Source organism: Physeter macrocephalus, chromosome 8 (assembly GCF_002837175.3).
Source record: "Physeter macrocephalus isolate SW-GA chromosome 8, ASM283717v5, whole genome shotgun sequence".
Lineage (NCBI taxonomy): Eukaryota > Metazoa > Chordata > Mammalia > Artiodactyla > Physeteridae > Physeter > Physeter macrocephalus.
In genome coordinates this window covers 47,365,432-47,385,645 of record NC_041221.1, presented here as the reverse complement: position 1 = coordinate 47,385,645, position 20,214 = coordinate 47,365,432, and the positions used below count along the sequence as shown (strand labels likewise).

Genomic DNA, 20,214 nt, shown 5'->3' with positions numbered 1-20,214 from the left:
GTGAGCCATGGCCGCTGAGCCTGCGCGTCCGGAGCCTGTGCTCCGCAACAGGAGAGGCCACGACAGTGAGAGGCCCGCCTACCGCAAAAAAACAAAAAACAAACAAACAAAAAAACCAGGCAGACAGCAAAGGGACATGTGCAAAGGCATTCAGGTGCCAAAAAGCATGGTACCTCTGGGTTCAGTGCCAGTGGATCTCAGAAGCTTGTGTAAGATCAGCAGCAGTTAAAGGAAGAAAGACCACGAGAGGCTGAATCCTGGATGTCCGAATCCTGGATGTCGATGCCCTCAGGGCCACACAAATGGGTTAGAGATAGAACATGGAGCCTCTGGAAGGCTCTAAGCAGAGGAACGAAACGATAGCGTTTGGTTTTAGAAAGCTAATTCTGATGGGCAGAGTTAAAAAAAAAAAATAAATGGATTAGATGAGGACCAAATGAAAAACAGAGAGATGAGTTGGAAGTGAGGCTCCTGAGGTCCTGGTGAGGGATAAAAGGGGGTGTCAGTTCTAGTCGGGGCAGTAGGGAAAGACATGGAGGTCAAATACCAGAGATTCAGAAGACAGCACGGATAGAAATTGGCAAGTGATTAAATGAGGTGGGAGTGGGGGTGAGGGTGGCACTGAAACAACGGATGAAATGAGCACCCACTCTTTGTCCAATCCCAGCTCTCAGATCCTTGGTCACCAAAATCGAGACTGGAAATTCTTATGCGTATTCTGATAATCTCATGTGGAAAAAATCATTTTTTTACAAAACTCTCCCAAGTGAGATAGATCATCTCAAGCATGAAAAGGGCCACTTGTGCTGTGGGTAACAATGAGAAAAATCATCTTCGTGCTAAATTTGCCTTTCCCTTCCCTTACCTCATAGCAGACTCTGCCAAGACCACTATGATCAAGTTTCTGTTCCGCCCTCCAGCCCTCCACTGCAACTTTTGGCTGTGCAAGACAAATACTTCCATATGGTGCAATGTTTATGTTAAGACAGGAAAAAACATGAAATGCTTTAATTTTAACCAAGAAGCAATAAATTTACAAATCCTAAGCGGCTGGAACAAAATATTAGTCTGTAATTGATTTTGGATGAAGTGTATTTCAACAAGAATAGGAAATTTGGGGCAGTAACTTGTTAATTACTGATGTCTAGGGATCTTGGGTATCTTCATACTGTATTCCATAAATGTAATCTCAGACAAGATTATTTGATATCCTGGACTTCTTCTGTCTCATCTATAAAGTGGGTTTAGCAATTTTACCTATTCATGGGTTTTTTTGTGAGGATTAAATGAGCTAATGCAGGTAAAGAGCTTAAAAAAGTAGTCATCAGAGAGTAGGCACTCAGCAAATGTTAGTTCTTCCTCTTCTTACCTATTAAGCTAGGTGACAGGGAAGGGGATGGAGATGGGGATGGGAGAAGAAAAGGACAGAAAATAGTTTACAAGAATGAAGGTTTTTAGGATTTATCTATGAAGAATGCCCGCTGCCACCTCAGAACTGTAGACACAAAAAAATCTGTGTGAGTTCAAGGGGTTGTTAAAAAAGATTTCGGGGGAAGGGTGTCAGGGAGTGTAGTATGTGAGGCTTGTAGAACCAGGAGCTTTCTGATACACATTTTGGGCCATCATTCACTTTCATAACTATTTAATTCACTGGGACAGATGAGAGCAGGAGGGCAGAAGGCAAGAGTACTAAAAAACCTGAGCTGTCTCGCAGAGATGACGCAAAAACTACCCCAGGTCGATGTGAAGTCAGGGAAGAAAAAGGCAAATTTAGCACGAAGATGATTTTCTTACTGTTACAACACAAGTGGCCCTTTTCATGCTTGAGAATGAAATAGGATTTTATTCTATTGACTCATTATTACTTTGGACAAACTGCCAACTTTTGTTTTAGTTTTCTAGTCAAAAGCACAAAGACCATTCAGTATGATTTTTTTTTTTTTTTTTTTTTTACGGTACGCGGGCCTCTCACTGTTGTGGCCTCTCCCATTGCGGAGCACAGGCTCCGGACGCGCAGGCTCAGCGGCCATGGCTCACGGGCCCAGCCGCTCTGCGGCACGTGGGATCCTTCCGGACCGGGGCACGAACCCATGTCCCCCGCATCGGCAGGCGGACTCTCCACCACTGCGCCACTAGGGAAGCCCCAGAATGATTTTTAATGTCTTCTACTTATACAGCTTTTACATTTACAAAGCATTTCTATACTTTTAAAAATTAATACTGATAAAAATCAGGCAAAGTCAATATCATTAGCTCTATTTTAAAAGAGCAAATATTTAGTGTATATTTACTGCGTGTCAGGTACTATATACTAAACGCTTTACAAGGATGTCTTATCCTTTTGACAAACCTATGAAGGTTATACTATTATCACCTGAGTCTAGAAGAGAGAAGCTTAATAACTCTCCCAAGGTGACCCACACAGTAAAGAGCAGAGCCTGGATTTGAACCCACATCGGTCTGACTTCAAAGCCTGCTCCCTAAGTCCTAATCACTGCTTTCTGATGTTGAAGGATAATCAGATACACGTTTTTTCCTAGTACGGCAATACTTTTAGTTTGAACTCAGCCTAATTATTTAGTCATGTAAACAACTGCTGTGAAATTATACAGAGATATTAAACGTTTTGATGTCCATTTCCATATTGTGGTCCTAGAATTGCTCAAGACAGACGTACACCTCAATGTACCTTCCCCTCCCCCAAGGTTATAACAATCTGTACAAGACCAATCACTGTTGAATAAAGTTTCCATATACCTAAAGTACTTGGTAATAAGCTAAGAATCTGTTTCTTATTTACTTATAATACGGTTTAATAGTTGTAGGTAAGAAAATGTAAGCACAATTTCACTGAAGAGTAGCTACCAATCTTTTGAATGGTTCAATAATACAAAGGACAAAAACCTGATCATAAAAATGTATTTTTATTTCATTAAAAAAACACCCCAAACCTGTTCAATATCCTTCCCCCTCATGCAAACAGCTCTCACATGAGATTCTTCAAATTTTACGTTTTTTCCATTCCGGCTCATTCTTTGCTTCCTCATCATCAGATTCAACTTGGGCAAACATGGTTTTGGGCTGAGTCCTAAAAGAAAGTTAAAGAGGAGAGGAAAAGTTTAGTCAGCAAGTGTGCATTAGACTTTGCTACTTTCAACAAGTGGAAGCACATTTGGGGAATCAATTATATCTCAATTAGCAGATAATCATTAAACTTCTGGCAAAGAAAAGGATAATGGAAATTTAATTATGTTCAGATTCTTTTAAAGGTTTTTCCTTCTGTGGCAGACTATGTATGTTGTCCTTTCCTTAAATAAAATGAAAATGTATCAAAGTCAGTGGAAACTCATACATCCATTAACCACCCTCAGTTTAACCAGGACTGTTCAGGGGGCCAAACTATAGTCACCAAGCAAGAATCTACACAGTCTTTATAACTCCCTGGGCTGTTCCTAGACTTAAGTACAGTCGTCCAAATACACGTGATTATGGTGCACACAAATAGGAGAATCTGAGTCAACAGTTTTCTTATTTAATGAGTTTAAAATAACAGATAACATACATAGTAATTTGGGCGTGTCAGCAAAAATAAAAAACAAAACAAATGAACATTCCTTCCACCAAACACCCAGATCAATGCATGGAAATGACAAGCATTTTAGGACATATCACTGCGTATCACTGCTGTAATACTGGCACACGGTACATCAAGCAATCTTTGCATTAGGACCTGCTGTGTTTTGTAAACATACCTGGTTCAATAACACTCCTTTTTACATCGTTCACACAGAAAATAATTGCAAGAAAATATCAAATGGTCATAATTTATGCCCCTTTCAGTCATACTACTGCTGATTTCCTTTTAAAAACAGCTCTACTGCATTATGAGGAAACATTAAAGCATGATATCTGAAGATGAAATACTTTAGCTAACATCATCATTTAGAGTTCAATTCATAATAGCAAGGTAATTGCAGAATGGTAAAAATAATATCAGTAATTTCTTTTATTTGGCAAGTGAAACAGGGTTAAAACCTTATATTACTTAAACAGGTGGTTGCCGGAGGGGAGGTACAGGGAGGAGAGAAATAGGTGAGGGAGATAAAGAGGTACAAACTTACAGTTACAAAATAAATGAGACACTGGTGTGAAATGTACGGAGTGGGGAATAGGGTTGATAATTATGTAATATCTTTACGAGATAAGTAAGTACTAGGGAGGTAATGTACGACATAATAAATATAATTAACCCTGCTTTATGCTATATATGCAAGTTGTTAAGAGTAAATCCTAAGTGTTTTCATCACAAGGGAAAAAACTTTCTGTTTAATTTTGTGCCTGTATGAGATGATGGATGTTCGTTAATTAAACTTATTGCAGTCATCATTTCATGATCCATGTAAGTCAAATAATTATGCTGTACACCTTAAACTTATACAGTGCTGTATGTCAATTATATCTCAATAAAACTGGAAGGCAAAAAAACCCCTTATATTACCTCTTGCTCTTCCTTTATTATCCCGGGGAAGAAGTATAAACCATCCACACTCCATGCTGATGTTGTTCTGATGCAAGCCATGTACTAGAATTCCTCGTGCATAAGTCAGTCACAATTCCTGTCTCTCCAGTTACCTGCCTAGAGAGCCCAAGCTGTCCCCATACACAATCCAGTTGGTTAAATTTCTTGCTGTCACTTCAAGACACTGTTATGACATCTATAAACAAGTCATAGCCCTAACATTTCCAAAACCAGCTGCAGATTTTCATAGGTCATGAGTTGCTGAATTACTAGAAAGCAGGACCACTGGCTTTCTAACATGCTACAACAAGGCAACTGGTGCTTATGACATAGTTCATCTTCTGGCAAAGATGTCGAGCCCTTGGGTATAGACAAACCTGTACAGGAACAAATTTGTCTGGTTTAAAAAATCCTTTGGAAGCCTGAAGCTGTAAGGAGTCCTTGAGCTAAGCCTCAGGCGGGGGATTCATTCCCAGTTTGGCCACTGACTTGCTCTGTCACCTGGAACAGGTGTTTCCCCTCTCAGGGGTTTAGTTTCTTCCTCTTCCAAATGTGGAGGTTGAACTTGATTAGTGGGTCCCAAAGGACTAAAGGCCCAGGGTAGACAATGATGAAGTGTGTGTTTTAACATTAATTCAAGTATAATACAAATAGAAAAGTGCATACTTCATAAATGTACTGTTTTCTGGGTCTTCACAAACTGGGCATGTCATGAAACCAACACCCAGATGAAGAAACAGAGTATGACGAGCTCTTCCGAAGCCCCTCACACTCCCTTCCAGTTACTAACCCCAGACCCAGCGTAACCATATCCTGACTTCTGGCCACATAGATCAGCCCCACCTGTGTTTGTCCTGTCTCTGTATGATGCCTAGAGTGTTCACTATTTTGTGCCTGGTTTCTTCCATTCAGCATCACCCACGGTGCTGTGTGTAATAAGGATGTTTGTAACCATACCTTCCAAAAAATGCAAAAAAACCCTCAAAGGCAATACTGTGAATTTTACCGTGAGTTAAAATGTGTTTAAGTTAAATGACTGTCCTTTATTCTGAGATAATGTTCTTCTACCTATTTTGTAATAAAATGTGCTGGAAGTTTAAAAAAAAACAATCCTTAGAATTAGCTACTTAATTTCTAAGGGAATAAAAAGAACATGATCTTCTAAAGATACCTGGCAATGCTTCATAGCTCATCAATGTTAGCTGCAATGAGACTTAAGTACTTAAGAAGTTGTAGTGCTGCTTTTTTTGGATATAAAAAAAGAAACTGAACGACAGGTCACGGGAAGAAAACCTAGAGCTTGAAAAGGCTATTTCATTTATGTAGTCACTTTTTAAATTAATCCACCTACTTACTTCCAGAAGTATTTTTAGTAGGTTGGTGGCTAACACTGAAGGGCACAGAATCAATGGAACTATTTAACAAGGGGCAGAAAGGGAGTAATGATGGCAAAGAGGCATGGGAGAACATTTTGGGGAATGGAGACATTCTATAATCTTGATTGAAGTGGTGATTACACAGGTGTATACATTTGTCAAGACCTGAAATGGGTGCATTTTGTATTTTATTGTAACTAACTTATAAAGAAAATCAAAACAAAAAAATGAGTCAAAGGTCAAGAACAAAAAGGTATGTAACTGAGCATAAAACTTAGCACTAAATTTCCTAGAAGCCAAGGCAAAAGGAAAAGAAAGAGATTAGTTTTTCAAAGGAGGTAACCTCCCCCGCCCCAAGCACTGAACTCAGCAAAATTCACTGAGAAAATTTTCATACCAGGGTCACTTCCACTGTCACTTTCAATTACCAGACCACGACAGTTTCCTTTTCCTCTCCAGGTATTTTAACTTAAGGGATATCAACTTGTTTGGAAGGTTGAATGGTCTTCTTTGTGAAACTCCATGAATTTATTTTAAATTCCACTTTTGAACTAATAAAAATGTTGTCAGCAAAATAGCCATACTATGTATACACAACATTAAATCATGACTTAGCTTTCATGTTCCCCTTAGCATTCAATAGCCATGCTCCTCTTCCCCAAATTGCCAAAATCAAGGCATAAATCAGTGTCCAAATTTTCCCAGCAATGCTTGCATACCACTTTGCCTTGAGCTGCCCAGGTAGATAATAATTGAGTGTAAGAACTAGGCTCCTTTCAACAAATAATGTTGGGGAAATTGTATATCCATATGCAATGAAATTGGACCCTTACCTTACACTATATACAAAAATTAAATCAGCATGGATCAAAGACCTAAACCTAAGAGCAAAAACTATAAAACTCTTAGAAGAAAACATAGGGGAAAGTTTTATGACATTGGATTTGGCCATGATTTTTTTGACATGACACCAAAAGCACAGGCAACAACAAAAATAGGTAAACTGGACTGCATCAAAATTAAAAACTGTACGTCAAAAGACAAAATCAACAGATTAAAGTGAAGAGTGGTTATTTAGTGGGTACAGAATTTCAGTTTTGCAAGATGAAAAGAGTTCTGGAGATTGCACAACAATGTGAATGTATTTAACACCACTGAAATGTACACTTAATAATGGTTAAGATGGTAAATTTTATGTTATGTGTATTTTACCAAAATTAAAAAGACAAAAGAGTAGGCTCCTGAACTTGGGAATAAGGAAGAATGAACCCCCTTCCTGGGACAAAAAGGGGGCACCTTGGAAAGGGCCTTAGCCTCCAACTTGGGGCCGTGCCTAAAGCAGTGCTTCTCAAACCATCTGTGGTGCAAGGCCAGACTTTGTTTTCTAATTTCCCACCACTTGCAGATAAATATTTCTAGAAAAATTAAAAGACTACAAAATACAGATCCAAAATTTTTATTAGATTCGATAAATATATCAAATTGCTATAAAATTTTCTAAGCTTATCTTGTCAGCACTGGCTGGTGGAGCACACTGTGAGTAGCGTCTGCTGGCAGCTCCATCCCTCCCTTTGCTTGGGAAAGAAAGGCTCTGAAAGCAGGGCGCTGAAACCAGACTGTGGAATAAGAATCTGTCTTCTTAACATAAACTTTTACACATGATGAGCTTCCTCCAACTGCAGGAAAATATTTTTCACATCTAGAGAAGCTGGCCCTGTATGATGCTACTGAAGGTCTGGGGAAGGAATGAAGCCTGAGGTTGCACTCTCACAGGGCCACCCTTTAAGGAGCAGTCTTTCATTCTCAGGAGTATGGCATGGGGAGGTGAAGGGAGACATGGCCCACGGAAGGAAGTTTCCCTCATTCCAATCCATCCTGCCCCCAAAACCAACATTCTTACAGCATAGTTCAGCACCTTCCATAAGAGCTGTATGTTGTCTGCTGAATAAAGACCAGGTTCTTCAAAAAATATTATTTGACTTTAGCACAATGAATATCTCTGTCTAGTCTAGGGAATGCCAGTGTTTTATAGAAGCAAAGTGAGAGAATTACAGCTTTAAAATTTGTAGCTATTCTTTCTTGTCAGCAATTTTTATCTTTAAATTTATTTCCAGCAGTTTTTCTTTTGAGATTTTTTTGGAAATCCATACATGAGGAAGACCCAAAAAAAAAAATCAATTCAGGATTATTTAGGGCATTTTAAACAGACTTCTTTAGTCACCACTTTTCAAGACAATGAAGAACAGAGATGATTAGGCAACTTCCAACAGAGTTAGGAACAGAACCAGGAGATTTCTTCCTTGGGGGTGGCCTAATTTGCCCTTGGCACAGAAAACTACTATAAAAATAAATCAACAATGTCAAGCAAGAGCAAAATGACACATACAAAAAGATAAAATGTTTTGAGAGCATTTAAAAGCTGGTCCAGAAATTCCTACTTTTAAAACCAATAGGAAACCAACAAATAAACAACAAAACCCTCTAAGCCCCTTCTAACCTTGTCACTGGCGACATAAAATGTATTCTTTCTGGAATTTATACACTGATCTTAACATAGACTCTTTTGGGTGCTTCCATGAGGAAAAGTAGAACAAACCAAAAACCAAATGGGCACTGAAGACATGGCAGTAACTCAAGAAATACACATATAAATAAATAATGTGCAAAAAATATATTCTACTGCTTCAAGAAAGCATTTCCATTACCAGCCATTCCCTGTCTCCTCCTATTTAAGCAGTTCCTGCGTAATTCTATTACCTCCTTTCTCAAGAGACCGGAAGTTGTCAACTCAAATTTACAACCTCATGGCAGACTTACCTCAGTTGCCCAAAACGAAAGCCTACAAAGGGAATGACCTGAAGAAAAAGAAGGTAAGGGGAACATTCCATTAAGCCAAAGCACTGTGCGTGCTCAACAGGTTAATGGGGGTAAGGTAAGCCTTGCTGAGAACCATTAAAGCATCCACCTTATTGAAATCAGCTTTATCCAGACTATTTATTTCATTGATTTACTGTCTACATTTACCCATTTTTCTAAGTGTTAACTGAAAACTTAAACTTACAGAAGGCTGATGTGCAACTTGTATTTTCCAGTTTGATTAACTCACTTGGCAAAGAGTAAACATTTTTCTCTTGACTATATATGTCATCTTGTTTACTAGAGTTACCAAGAAAAGGAGAGCAGATTAGATAGCAACATAGTTATTTACTGCTAACCATTAAATGAACTAATCAGAGGAGGGCTGATGGGTTTTTTGTTTTAGCTTCAGTAAACTCTGCATTTGCTAATAGTTAATATTTCATGAAGTACATATAAAAGCTTAAGCAAATGTCTTTCTCAAATCTATACATTCTGAATAGCTGATACTTTGTGCTGATTAATTTCCCCCTTGGAACATTTTTTAAACTGAATTCTCAAAGTTATTTGTACAAAGGGTGTCTTTTCCAGCAACTGTGTGTTACAGAAAAATGACAGAAGCCCAAAAGACAACGACTCCCACCTTCAATGTTTCCATCCAGAGGAATTTTGCATAGAACAGTCAGTAATGAATAAAAATTCCCTCTGTAATTTTTTCGAAGGGCATTTTTTGGATACAGTGTTTGTGTAAGAGATTCAAAGTGTCCTTTCAAAGATTCAAAGGCTGTCCTGTCCTTTCTCTTCCGACTAAGCTCTAACCTAGGCTTTCTACACCCCTCCTTGAGTGCTCAGGCCAGAGAGAAGTCTCAAAATGTCTTTGGCTGCAATGGGAAGTCCACAGGTCACATTCTTTTTAGTTATGGATATTCTCCTGATACGATTCATTCAAAAAGCATAAAGTGAGCTCCAGGGTAACAGAATGAGTGTGACGGGAAATCACTTGTAATACTTAATCATCAGTATGTGACTATCAACCACAAGCTTTTTTGGCTCAGAGCCCATTGTTTATTATGAAGGAAAACCTCAAAGCCAAAGTCAATTATAGCCATGACTTGACAATCTGACACACTTGTTAACCCTGTTAGAATGAATACGGCCCAGATGAACTCTGACCCAGTCATCACAATTGCAGAATTATTAAGATTAAATAAAGGCTTGACCAAAAGATTCCACTTGAAATGGTCTCTTCTTCCTGGTGAAGAGCTAGTCAAAGATAATTTTTATTTGCTTATTTATTTACTTACTTATTTTTAATTTTTATTTTATATTGGAGCATAGTTGATTAACAATGTTGTGTTACTTTTAGGTGTACAGCAAAGTGATTCAGTTATATGTAAAAAATATTAGGGTTGCATAAGAAGATGAGAGGCAACAAGATATTTCTAGATGAAGAATGTTCTGTCTTCTTCAGGAAATGAACACATAATATTTTGGAAAATAGCTAAACACATCTCAGATTCATTAAGCAGCACATACTGACTCATAATGCTTGTGTGAGAGTTCAAAGACTGGGTGAGGGTGGAGAAAGGGACATACATGAAACCTGTGGAAACTGGGGGGAAAAAAAAGAAAAAGAGGGAAAAACAAAAGGAACCCTCTAAAATCACCATTAGCTACTTTATCAGTAAGTGGGTAAACAAGTTAGAATGATTAAATCTTTGAAGAGCACACAGGCCTGAGGCAGCCCAGGTAACGTCAAAATGCCCTCTCTAAGCTCACATTTATGAAACATATAACGGTGTGCCACAATTTCTACTCAAAAACACATATGATAGCTGGGCTTTAGTGAAATTCTACTCTCTTACTTCATAGATGGCGAAATAGTCTCAGTGAAGGTAAGTGAGTCTCAGAACAGGAAGTAAACCCCAGGACTTCTGATTCTTAGTCTAGCGTTCTTCCACTATGCCACACAATAATCTTTTCGGCTTCACTATTATTCAACTTTTCCAATAACTACTATCAGTTGCTTTGTGATGAGAAGCAGTACACTGTAGTAGTCAAAAGCAGAAGCCTGACTTTGAAGCCAGACCACCTGTGTTCAAGTCCCAATTCTGCCTCTTGCTATCTGTATGGCTTTGGTCAAGGTATAAGCCTCAATTTCCTCATACGTAAAATTGGAGCAATAATACCACTTTCCTCATAGGACTGTTGTGAGGATTAAATGAATAATATATAAAGTTTTTACATTACCATATAAAAGTGTCATTATTACCATATACCTGGCTTTTGGCTATCAGGTGTTCCTCACTTCATATTTTCAAAAGTTATATGTGGAATATATTTGATAAAATAATTTGCATATTAAATACAACATAGCAGCTTGCTGTTTTTTTACAAACCCTGGGGGAAAATACTCTTCTATGTAAATGAATTGTCTTCAGTATGAATCTCTATAATCAAAATAATCTATTCCATAAATTTGAATTTTCAGAAGGGCTAATCACTTGTAGTTTATTTTAAATAATTACTTTTTTTTTTATTATCACCAGACTTTAGTGTGCAAAATAATCACCTGGAGAACTTCTTAAGATGCAGATTCCCAGCCCCAGTCTCCCAGTCTAAATGAGCTGGGGTGAAGTCTAGAAATCTGAATTTTTAACTTTCCCACTCTTACCCTCAACTCTGACACAGACAGTCCACAAAATCACTTTGAGAATCACTGGCCCTTACATAGGAATACGGTGGTCAGTGGTATCAGTCATGTAACCATAACTCACAAAAAAAAGTAATATTTTTCTCTGTGGGTTTATGTCTCTTCCTGGCACAAATAATATATAAATCTTTACTCACTCAAAGAGTGATCTCTTTAAATATTGCCTAGTAACTCGACATGACTTAAATGTATCCTTTATAGATGGGAATGATATTTTAATGCATACATACACATATCCACGTATCCCATATCCCATATCAGACAAGACATGCACACTGAAAATTAAATTGACTGAACCAGCAATAATGGCAGCTTATCTGGCAAGGAAAGTGACCATGGCTGACGGAACTGTCAGGCTGTCTGGCTACTGGCCAGGGTTCAGGTTCCCACACACAACTATCCCTGTTGATGTGTAAGCTAAGAGCATTCTGGATCTTTATCCTGCCCACTCCCCAGCCGGCTCCTTTCCCCTCCCTCCAGCAACATCTTTTGACAAGAAACTGTAATTGAATCTGCCCATGTATAGCTAAACAAGAGTCCTCTGTGATCCTGCTGTGTTTTAAAACTTTCATGGTTGTTACATTGTGAGTGCCAGGAATAAAACTTAAATACTTAACAATAAAGATACAGCGTTAAAAGACTCTTTGTTCTCATCACTGGAGAATAAAGGTGAGTGTCCTGTGCAAGCAGGCAGATTTGTGTAATATCTAGTTGTGCTTTCCTGTGATAAAGCAAGATACAGTAAATCTTCATTTCATCACTGACACAAGTCAACTGCAGGGAAGAAAAACAACCAGACACACATTCTCGATTACAGTGACCTTTATGAAAATATCCTTTTAAATATTAGCTTCCCTTCAAACACTGCCACTTGGCAGTAAACAGTATACTGTAGCAGGTGAACACAGGAGAAACTGCACTGCAATTCTGGCTAACAAATCACATGCCACAGACAGTGCCATGAACTTAGTATGCAGTAAATGTAAGGTGACAAAACTGAGTGGAAGGAAAGAGATGGGAGCAAAACGCAGCAGTAGAAAGGTGTATATTAAGAGAGATCACAGTCCTCTGAAAAGCTCATTAAATTAGGGATCAAGAGAAATGAAGTCTAACTCTAATTGCAATCATTGTGAATTGCAAGTCTCTAAGTTTCAGTCTCCTCACATGTAAGGTAAGGATATGACAATACCTGTTCTACCCATTTTGCAGAGCTACTATTAAACTAGCATATTATTCAATTGTAGATATCACTAAACCACCTACAATGCAGGAAAATGTCATTAGGTAACAGAAACCAATGAACAAAACCAATTTCTGCTTCAATTCATTCTAGTTAAAGCAGGTTGAAAATCTGGATGAATTTTTTTCCAAGAAAATATTAATTACCAAGCAGACTCAGAAGAGTCAGAATATCCAGATAGTCTACTTACCATGAGGGGATGGAAAAGAAACAGAAAAATTAAGGAATTACTACTCACCCTCCCCTCCACAAAAGCACCAGGCTTCGACAGTTTTATGGGTAAATTCTATCAAATTTTTACAAAGTAGATTTAATGGTATTCAAAACAGTTTGAGAGTATATACAGAAAAGGAAAGCATACAAAATTTTTATGAAGGCAGCCTAACACCTGACAAAGAACAAACCATAAGCATGTGAGGGTCATACCAAAGAAGTGAGGGTGATTCAATACTAGAATTTTGTGATATAATCATATTCATTGATCAAAGTAGAAATACAGAGGGAATTCCCTGGCAGTCCAGTGGTTAGGACTCCGAGCTTCCACTGCAGGGGGCATGGGTTCGACCCCTGGTCCCCTGGTCAGGGAACTAAGATCCCGCAGGCCACGAGGTGCAGCCCAAAACAAAACAAAACAAAACAAAACCCCCCAAAACAAAAATAAAGCAGAAATACACAGAGATACAACAAAGGAATTCAATAAAATTCAGCATCTATTTCAGATGAACATGCCTCTCATTTCTGTACAGTGTTTTCTTCGTATAGGATGCTCTTCCCTTGGATATCTGCACAGCTCATTCCCTCATTTCATTCAAGTCAAAGATCACTTTAGCAGAGGTTCTATCCTGATCACCGTATCTAAAAATAGCGCCCCTCTTTCTCCCTGATTACTCTATGTCCCCTTATCCCTATTTTATTTTTCTTCACTGCACTTGCTACCATCTAACACTTATAGATTTACTTATTGTCTCTTTCTGTCCACTAGAATATAAGCTTCATAAACCACAACTTAGTACCTGACACACTGTAGGTGTTCAGTAAATCTTTGTTGAATGAATAAATAAAATAAAAAGAGATGAATTCCTCTTTAACATCTTGTATGTGTGTGTTTTCAAAAGCTGTCATGCTTTACGGAGAAATACCATTAAATTGAATGATATAAAATTGCCGATATTTGACTTTTTTTTCATCTACAGAAAGGGTAATTACATATGTTTTAACTGAATCCTGTTCAAGTTCAAAGTGAGAAAAGGATGTGCACTATCACTGTTATTATTTAATATTGTTCTGGCAGTACCAGTCAGTACAATTAGATAAGATAAAGAAATAGCAGGTATAAAAAGTGGAAAAGAGGAGGTGAATTTTTCATTATTTGCATATGATATAATTTTATGCCTGCAAACTCCTCTAAATCTGACCACATTAAAATAAATTTTTTTCACATGGGGGAAAAATGGCACAAACAAAGTAAAAATAAAAATGACTGACGGGACTTCCCTGGTGGTGCAAGGTTAAGAATCCACCTGCCTTTTCAGGGGACATGGGTTCGAGCCCTGGTCCAGGAAGATCCGACAGGCCACGGAGCAACTAAGCCCGTGTGCCACAACTACTGAGTCTGCGAGCCATGACTACTGAGCCCACATGCCACAACTACTGAAGCCTGTGCACCCAGAGCCTGTGCTCTGCAACAAGAGAAGCCACCTGCAATGAGAAGCCTGCATACGCAATGAAGAGTAGCTAAGAATCCACCTGCCTTTTCAGGGGACATGGGTTCGAGCCCTGGTCCAGGAAGATCCGACAGGCCACGGAGCAACTAAGCCCGTGTGCCACAACTACTGAGTCTGCGAGCCATGACTACTGAGCCCACATGCCACAACTACTGAAGCCTGTGCACCCAGAGCCTGTGCTCTGCAACAAGAGAAGCCACCACAATGAGAAACCTGTGCACTGCAATGAAGAGTAGCCCCCGCTCGCTGCAACTAGAGAAAGGCTGTGCTCAGCAACGAAGACCCAATGCAGTCAAAAATAAATAAATAAATTTATTTTTTAAAAATGACTGACTAGTAGGAATATTTGCAATACGTGACATACAAAGGGTTAAGCTCCTTAATATAAAGAACTCTTACAAATCAGTAAGAAGAGGACCAATCAACCAATAGACAAAAGGGCAAAAGACATAAATAGAAAGTTCACAGGAAAAAGAGGCTTTTAACATATGAAAAGATGCCTAGAAAATTTTTAATGAAAGTGTAAACTACGATGGAATACAAGGTTTCACCTATCAGATCGACAAAGATAGAAGGATGAGGGGAAGGAAGCTCTGATACATTGAATAAGTTGGTTAAAAAGTCTCTTTGGAGGAAATCTGGGCACTATCTATACAAATTTAAAATGCAAATATCTTTTGATTTGGCAATTCTATTTCTTGAAGTTTTGCATATGTGGTCAAGGAGTCCAAAGATATTAATTTCAGTATTGTTTATAATAACAACAGACTGAAAGCAATGCAAATGTCCTTCAATACTGTACTGTTTTAGAAAAGCATAATACATCACACAATGGAAAATATCAAGAAAGTATACAGCATGAGCTAGATATGTATGAATGGGTCTAGTCCAATCTCCCAAGTAATAAATAAAGCAAAAAACCAACCAACAATCAAAAACAAAGACCAGCTTGTAAAACATGTTATATACCTGTTTTTAAACAATAAATGTTTCTACACACATGTCTACTCATTTATACATGGACTCTCTCTGGCAGGAAATACAAGAACCTGTTGGCAGTGGGTATCTAGAAGTGGTCGAACGAAGGAACTGGGGGTTAAAGTGACAGGGAGGCTTTCAAATTTCCATTGTCTATGCTTTAGCATTGCTGGATTTTTTAAAAATTGTGAGCATGTATTACTTAAAATCTCAGACATGAAAATTTTGTTATCAAAATAATTAGTTGTTAGAAGTTAGAACAATAACCTGGAAGTTCTAGGGCCAGGTTCCTGGTTTGGGTTCTAGCAATAACTTGCAATCCAGTAGGTTCTAAAAGTTACCTCCTCAGTGTCTCATTTTCTTCAGTGGTAATTTTGACACCTTTCTATGAATTATATATTGCTAATATCAATCATTAATCAGCAAACAGTATTATTTCAATATTTGTGGAGACACCTCAACGATTTACTTTGTGTACAAACGTACACACGTCTATTTGGATCAGTTTGCTAGCAAAATGATACATATTATGTTTGGCAAATTTTAAACCATGGCTCTATTTACTCTTCTTTCCTCAGCTAATTTTTGGCATGCTTATAAACAAGTTTTTTGAAGTATAAAAAGATCCCTAATAATAATAGAAAATAACTACTCCATTAAAAACAGAAGTGTCAGAGGCATAATCTATAAGCGTACCTGAGTGCCAAGCATGTGTTGACATATATTAGCTTATACACACACAGATTCTATACAAATGAAGGCTACATGCAAACTATTTAGTTGGCCAGCCTTGATATGACCCTCTTAGCTGTTGTAATATTATCCAACTACTTGTTCAGAGATGTTCCATCTGTACTGTCTGGTTATTAATACATGTTGCAAACATCCGCCACTGATGTTACACAGTAAAGTCTGTTCTGCTACAACACATATAGCAAAGGATGCAGTGCTCCCCACCAGGGGCCCTCAAATCCCTTTAGCATTTTTCTGCAGGGTGCTTTCACTCGCAGCAGCAGCACCGACCTCTCTCTGTCAGAGGGCTGTGGCAGGTTGCTAAAGCCCCGGATAGCTGGAACGGCCTGAAATGTCTCCCCTGGTCCCATCTCTAGCCATCACCAAGGACCAACAGATGTTGGAGTGGAATATTCCAGTTACTGTGTGCTCTGACCAGGGTCTCCAGGATCACCTTGTGGGACTAAGCCAAAGTGACCCTCCCTGGAACTCTGTTTAATATTGTGCACTTTCTTGGCTTAAATCATCTTTGTAAGAGTCTTTATCTCAGGGTCTGCTTTTAAGGAACCCAAGCTAAGACACTGTGTTTTACTTTTATGCCAAGTAGCTCATAATGATCAGCAGATAGAGGATCAATATCAGTATAACATGTAAGATGAGTTGGTTTATAAAGTTGGTTTTCTTCTAGCATATAAATGTTTTGAAAAGTAATCAGAGTCCAGCTTTCTCATAATTGAAGAGAAAACTTTAGCAATACATAAAAACATCAAGAGAAAAGCTGAATATGCTTCCAACAATACAAAAATACACATACACAAATTTATTTACTGTGTTAGTAATTGCAAAATACTGGGTGCAATCTAAATACCCATACGTAGGAGAGTGGTGGAATAAACCATGGTACACCCATGCAGCGGAGCACTTTACGGCTGTGAAAAAAGAATGAGAATGAGCTCTATGAACTGATGGAGAGTGATTTCCAGGGCATACTGCTAAGCGAAAAGAAACAAAACTCAAAAGACTATTTATACCATGCTAACCTTCACGCAAGAAAGGAGGGAATATAAGAAAATACAGATCTGCACATTTGTGCAAAAGAAGATAAACCAGAAACTAAAGAGAGTGGTTACCTATAGGGGTGAGTGGGAAAAGGACCGAAAGAAGCAGGGGTATTGGAATAGGGGAGCAGGGGCGAAGAGGGAGTGACACTTCCCTGAGTATATCTCTTTTAAAGTTCTGACCCCTAGCACCACAGTAACAGTTCATATACCCTACCCACACCCTAAAAAATAAAGGAATATAAACACTAAAAATAAGCCTAACTTCATTTTCAAATGAATAACATAACCACACTGCTGGGAGTGGAGAAGAAAAGAGCTAAGTAACTTGACTAGACACTGTAAGGATAACAAAGACAAGAAGAACTGTACACAAATGCTGTAATTTAGTTAGGAAAAGTGTTTCTCATGGGCGGGTGGCGGTTAGCAATTCTAAAACGATTTTAGGTGTAGACTAGAATTGAACAAATAAGTAAATATATTGTAGATAGTATGAGCTGGGTTTCTCACTATTGGAGAAAGAAGTTACAAATATGCCAAGGGAAAAGGTTAAATGAACCCTGTGGTACAGGTTTGAAATCAGCGGCATCAGTTTAAACTTGTACTATTTAAAATATACATGCAGATAGCTACATACAGAAATATATATGTGTGTATATGTGTAGGTTAGGATACATACATGTATTTCCGAGCTTTGCTGGCTGAGAGGACCTAGAAGCAATGACATTCTAGTAGCAATGAGCACATCTAGCACCAACCTCTTGGTTTCTAAACATCATTCTCCAACTTAAAGGAGCCAGGGCTCCTTGGAGAAGTGGTTGATTCTAGGACTGTGGCAAAACAAAAACAAAAACAAAGATGAGCCTGGAACATTTTGTGGTGCCAAAAAATAAGGACGTGCTAAAAAACAAACAAACGAACAGACCAAAAAAAACACACCTTGTTGAAAGAATAAAGGAGCCATTCTGAAGGAGGTTCTATTGGCCAAAAGTGGAACAATGTGAGCGACAAACTAAATAATGATAGTATTGGATTTTAACCCATAAAGTATTTTAAAGTCCACACTTATATTTAAAAACTTGAAAAACAAAGAAATGTGAGAGGAGCAATTCTTCCTTTTAGTAGAAGTCCAATTAATACATGTAGAAAAAAAGAGGGAAATAGAAAACACCACTAGGGAAACACCACAGTAGTAACTGCTGCAGGCAAATCTATCCATGCATGATAAAATGAGAGAGCAAAAGTTTGAGAGACAGGATTTGCCTAGTCTTAAAATATTACTCCCAAGCAAGTTATTAACTCAAAATGGAATGATAGTAACTTGACAGTGGAGAAACTTGGCAGACATCACCTTAACGAAGTGATCAAAGTTATCATCGCCAGTCATCAGACCGAGGGACACGAAGCCCCTGATGTGATGCACTGAGAAGGATATAACATCACTCCTGTGTTATTTTTGCCAAAAATGCATAGTTTTATTCCAATCATGAGAAAATATCAGACAAGCACAAACTGAGAGAAAGTGTACAAAATAACAAACCAGTGTCTGTTGAAAGCATCAAGGTCATGAAAGATGAGAAAGACTGAGAAACTGTTATGACTGGAGGAGACAAAGGAAAAGTAACAACTAAATGCAACGTGGGATCCTAGATAGGACTGTAGAACAGAGAAAGGATATTAGTGGAAAAACTGGGGAAATCACATAAGGTCTGTAGCTCAGTTAACAGTACTGTACCCATGTTAATTTCATGGTGTTGCCAATTAATTGCACTATGGCCATGTAAGGTGTTAACATCCGGGGAAGTTGGGTGAAGAGTATACATGAACTCTCTGCATTGCTTTTACGATTTTTCTGTAAGTCTAACGTTAGTTTACAATAAAAACTTAAAACCCCAAAATTCTACAATATTACTGTTCTTTAGTGTAAATGTAGCTGGTTTAGTGGCTTTAAGAACCACTACATGTTCACACATGCGAAGCTATTTGAGGGAATCTGAGCAGGCAGGCTCTACTCTGCCTATGTTTAAGTGTTACTTACAGACACAGCTCTACAAATAAAAGTTAATCCTCAATAACAGATTCTACAAACTGTTTCCTTTCATTTGCTTTTAACCCTCCCTAACTAAGATAATGCAGACAGGCAGTGATTTTCTTTCTTTTTTTTATCACAGGTAGAGTGGGTTTCACATAATGGGTTTATGCTAGCCTATAGATCTAATGGAACTGGCCTGGTTTAAACATTTACCGTTTAGGGTCCTCAGATACAAACAAATGCCTAGGTTTTGGGACCATGAGTACCTGGCCATTTTTCATGCTTAGGAATAAAAAAGAAATGGAGAAACTAGAACCTCAAAGCAGCCATTGTTATGTTCTTCCCAATTCATTAAACATAATAAATTTTCTATTTTAAAAGGCTGTTTCCTTACTTGGAGTATGCTGGAGAAACCCAATATGGGTTGTCCTCGGCTGCTTTGGCGTGCCGCAAAATGGCTTCCCGGGGATTGCTGTCATCGGTTTTGTCCAAAGCAATGTTCTTCACAATGTATGATGACAGAGTGCCCCCGTGGGTTCCAACCCGGCCACCACGACCTGTTCCAAAGGGAAAAAACCAAATCCGGAATGGAGTGAGCATACACCTTTTGCACACTGGGCTTATCTGACAAGGTTGAGAATCCCTCACTGCTGGCTTCCAAGGCGGACGGTTAAATGAATGACAGAGTAGGGTCAGGGATTCAGGTTTACCTGATTTTTGTCATTCCCTACAGAATCAAGGTTTTGAGTACTCTGAAGCTTCTAACAGACTTTGGTTTGAAGTACACAAATCTCAAGAGTACTTGAGTATCGTCCTTTCAGCTTTCATTTATGATAATCAAAACCAAAGTAGGACATCACCAAACCTCAACTTCCCCATAACATTTTTAACCTTTTTTTTTTTTTTTTTTTTTTTTTTTGTGGTATGGGGGCCTCCCTCTGCTGGGGCCCCCCCCGTTGCGGACAACAGCCTCCGGCGCCGCAGGC

The 20,214-nt window shown here is 38.4% G+C and overlaps 1 protein-coding gene across 2 annotated transcripts in view; it reads right to left on the bottom strand.

The window, feature by feature from the left end:
• Positions 1-2,908: 2,908 nt before the first annotated feature.
• WDR70 (WD repeat domain 70) overlaps positions 2,909-20,214 on the bottom strand; it is a 318,682-nt gene continuing 301,376 nt past the window's right edge. For both annotated transcript variants that reach the window (XM_028492854.2, XM_024119956.3), the window contains exons 17-18: positions 19,623-19,785; positions 2,909-3,088 (exon numbers count right to left, since the gene is read on the bottom strand). In XM_028492854.2, the coding sequence (XP_028348655.1) occupies positions 3,001-3,088; positions 19,623-19,785 (251 nt within the window). In that variant the 3' untranslated portion in view covers positions 2,909-3,000. The remainder of the gene's footprint in view (positions 3,089-19,622; positions 19,786-20,214) is intronic.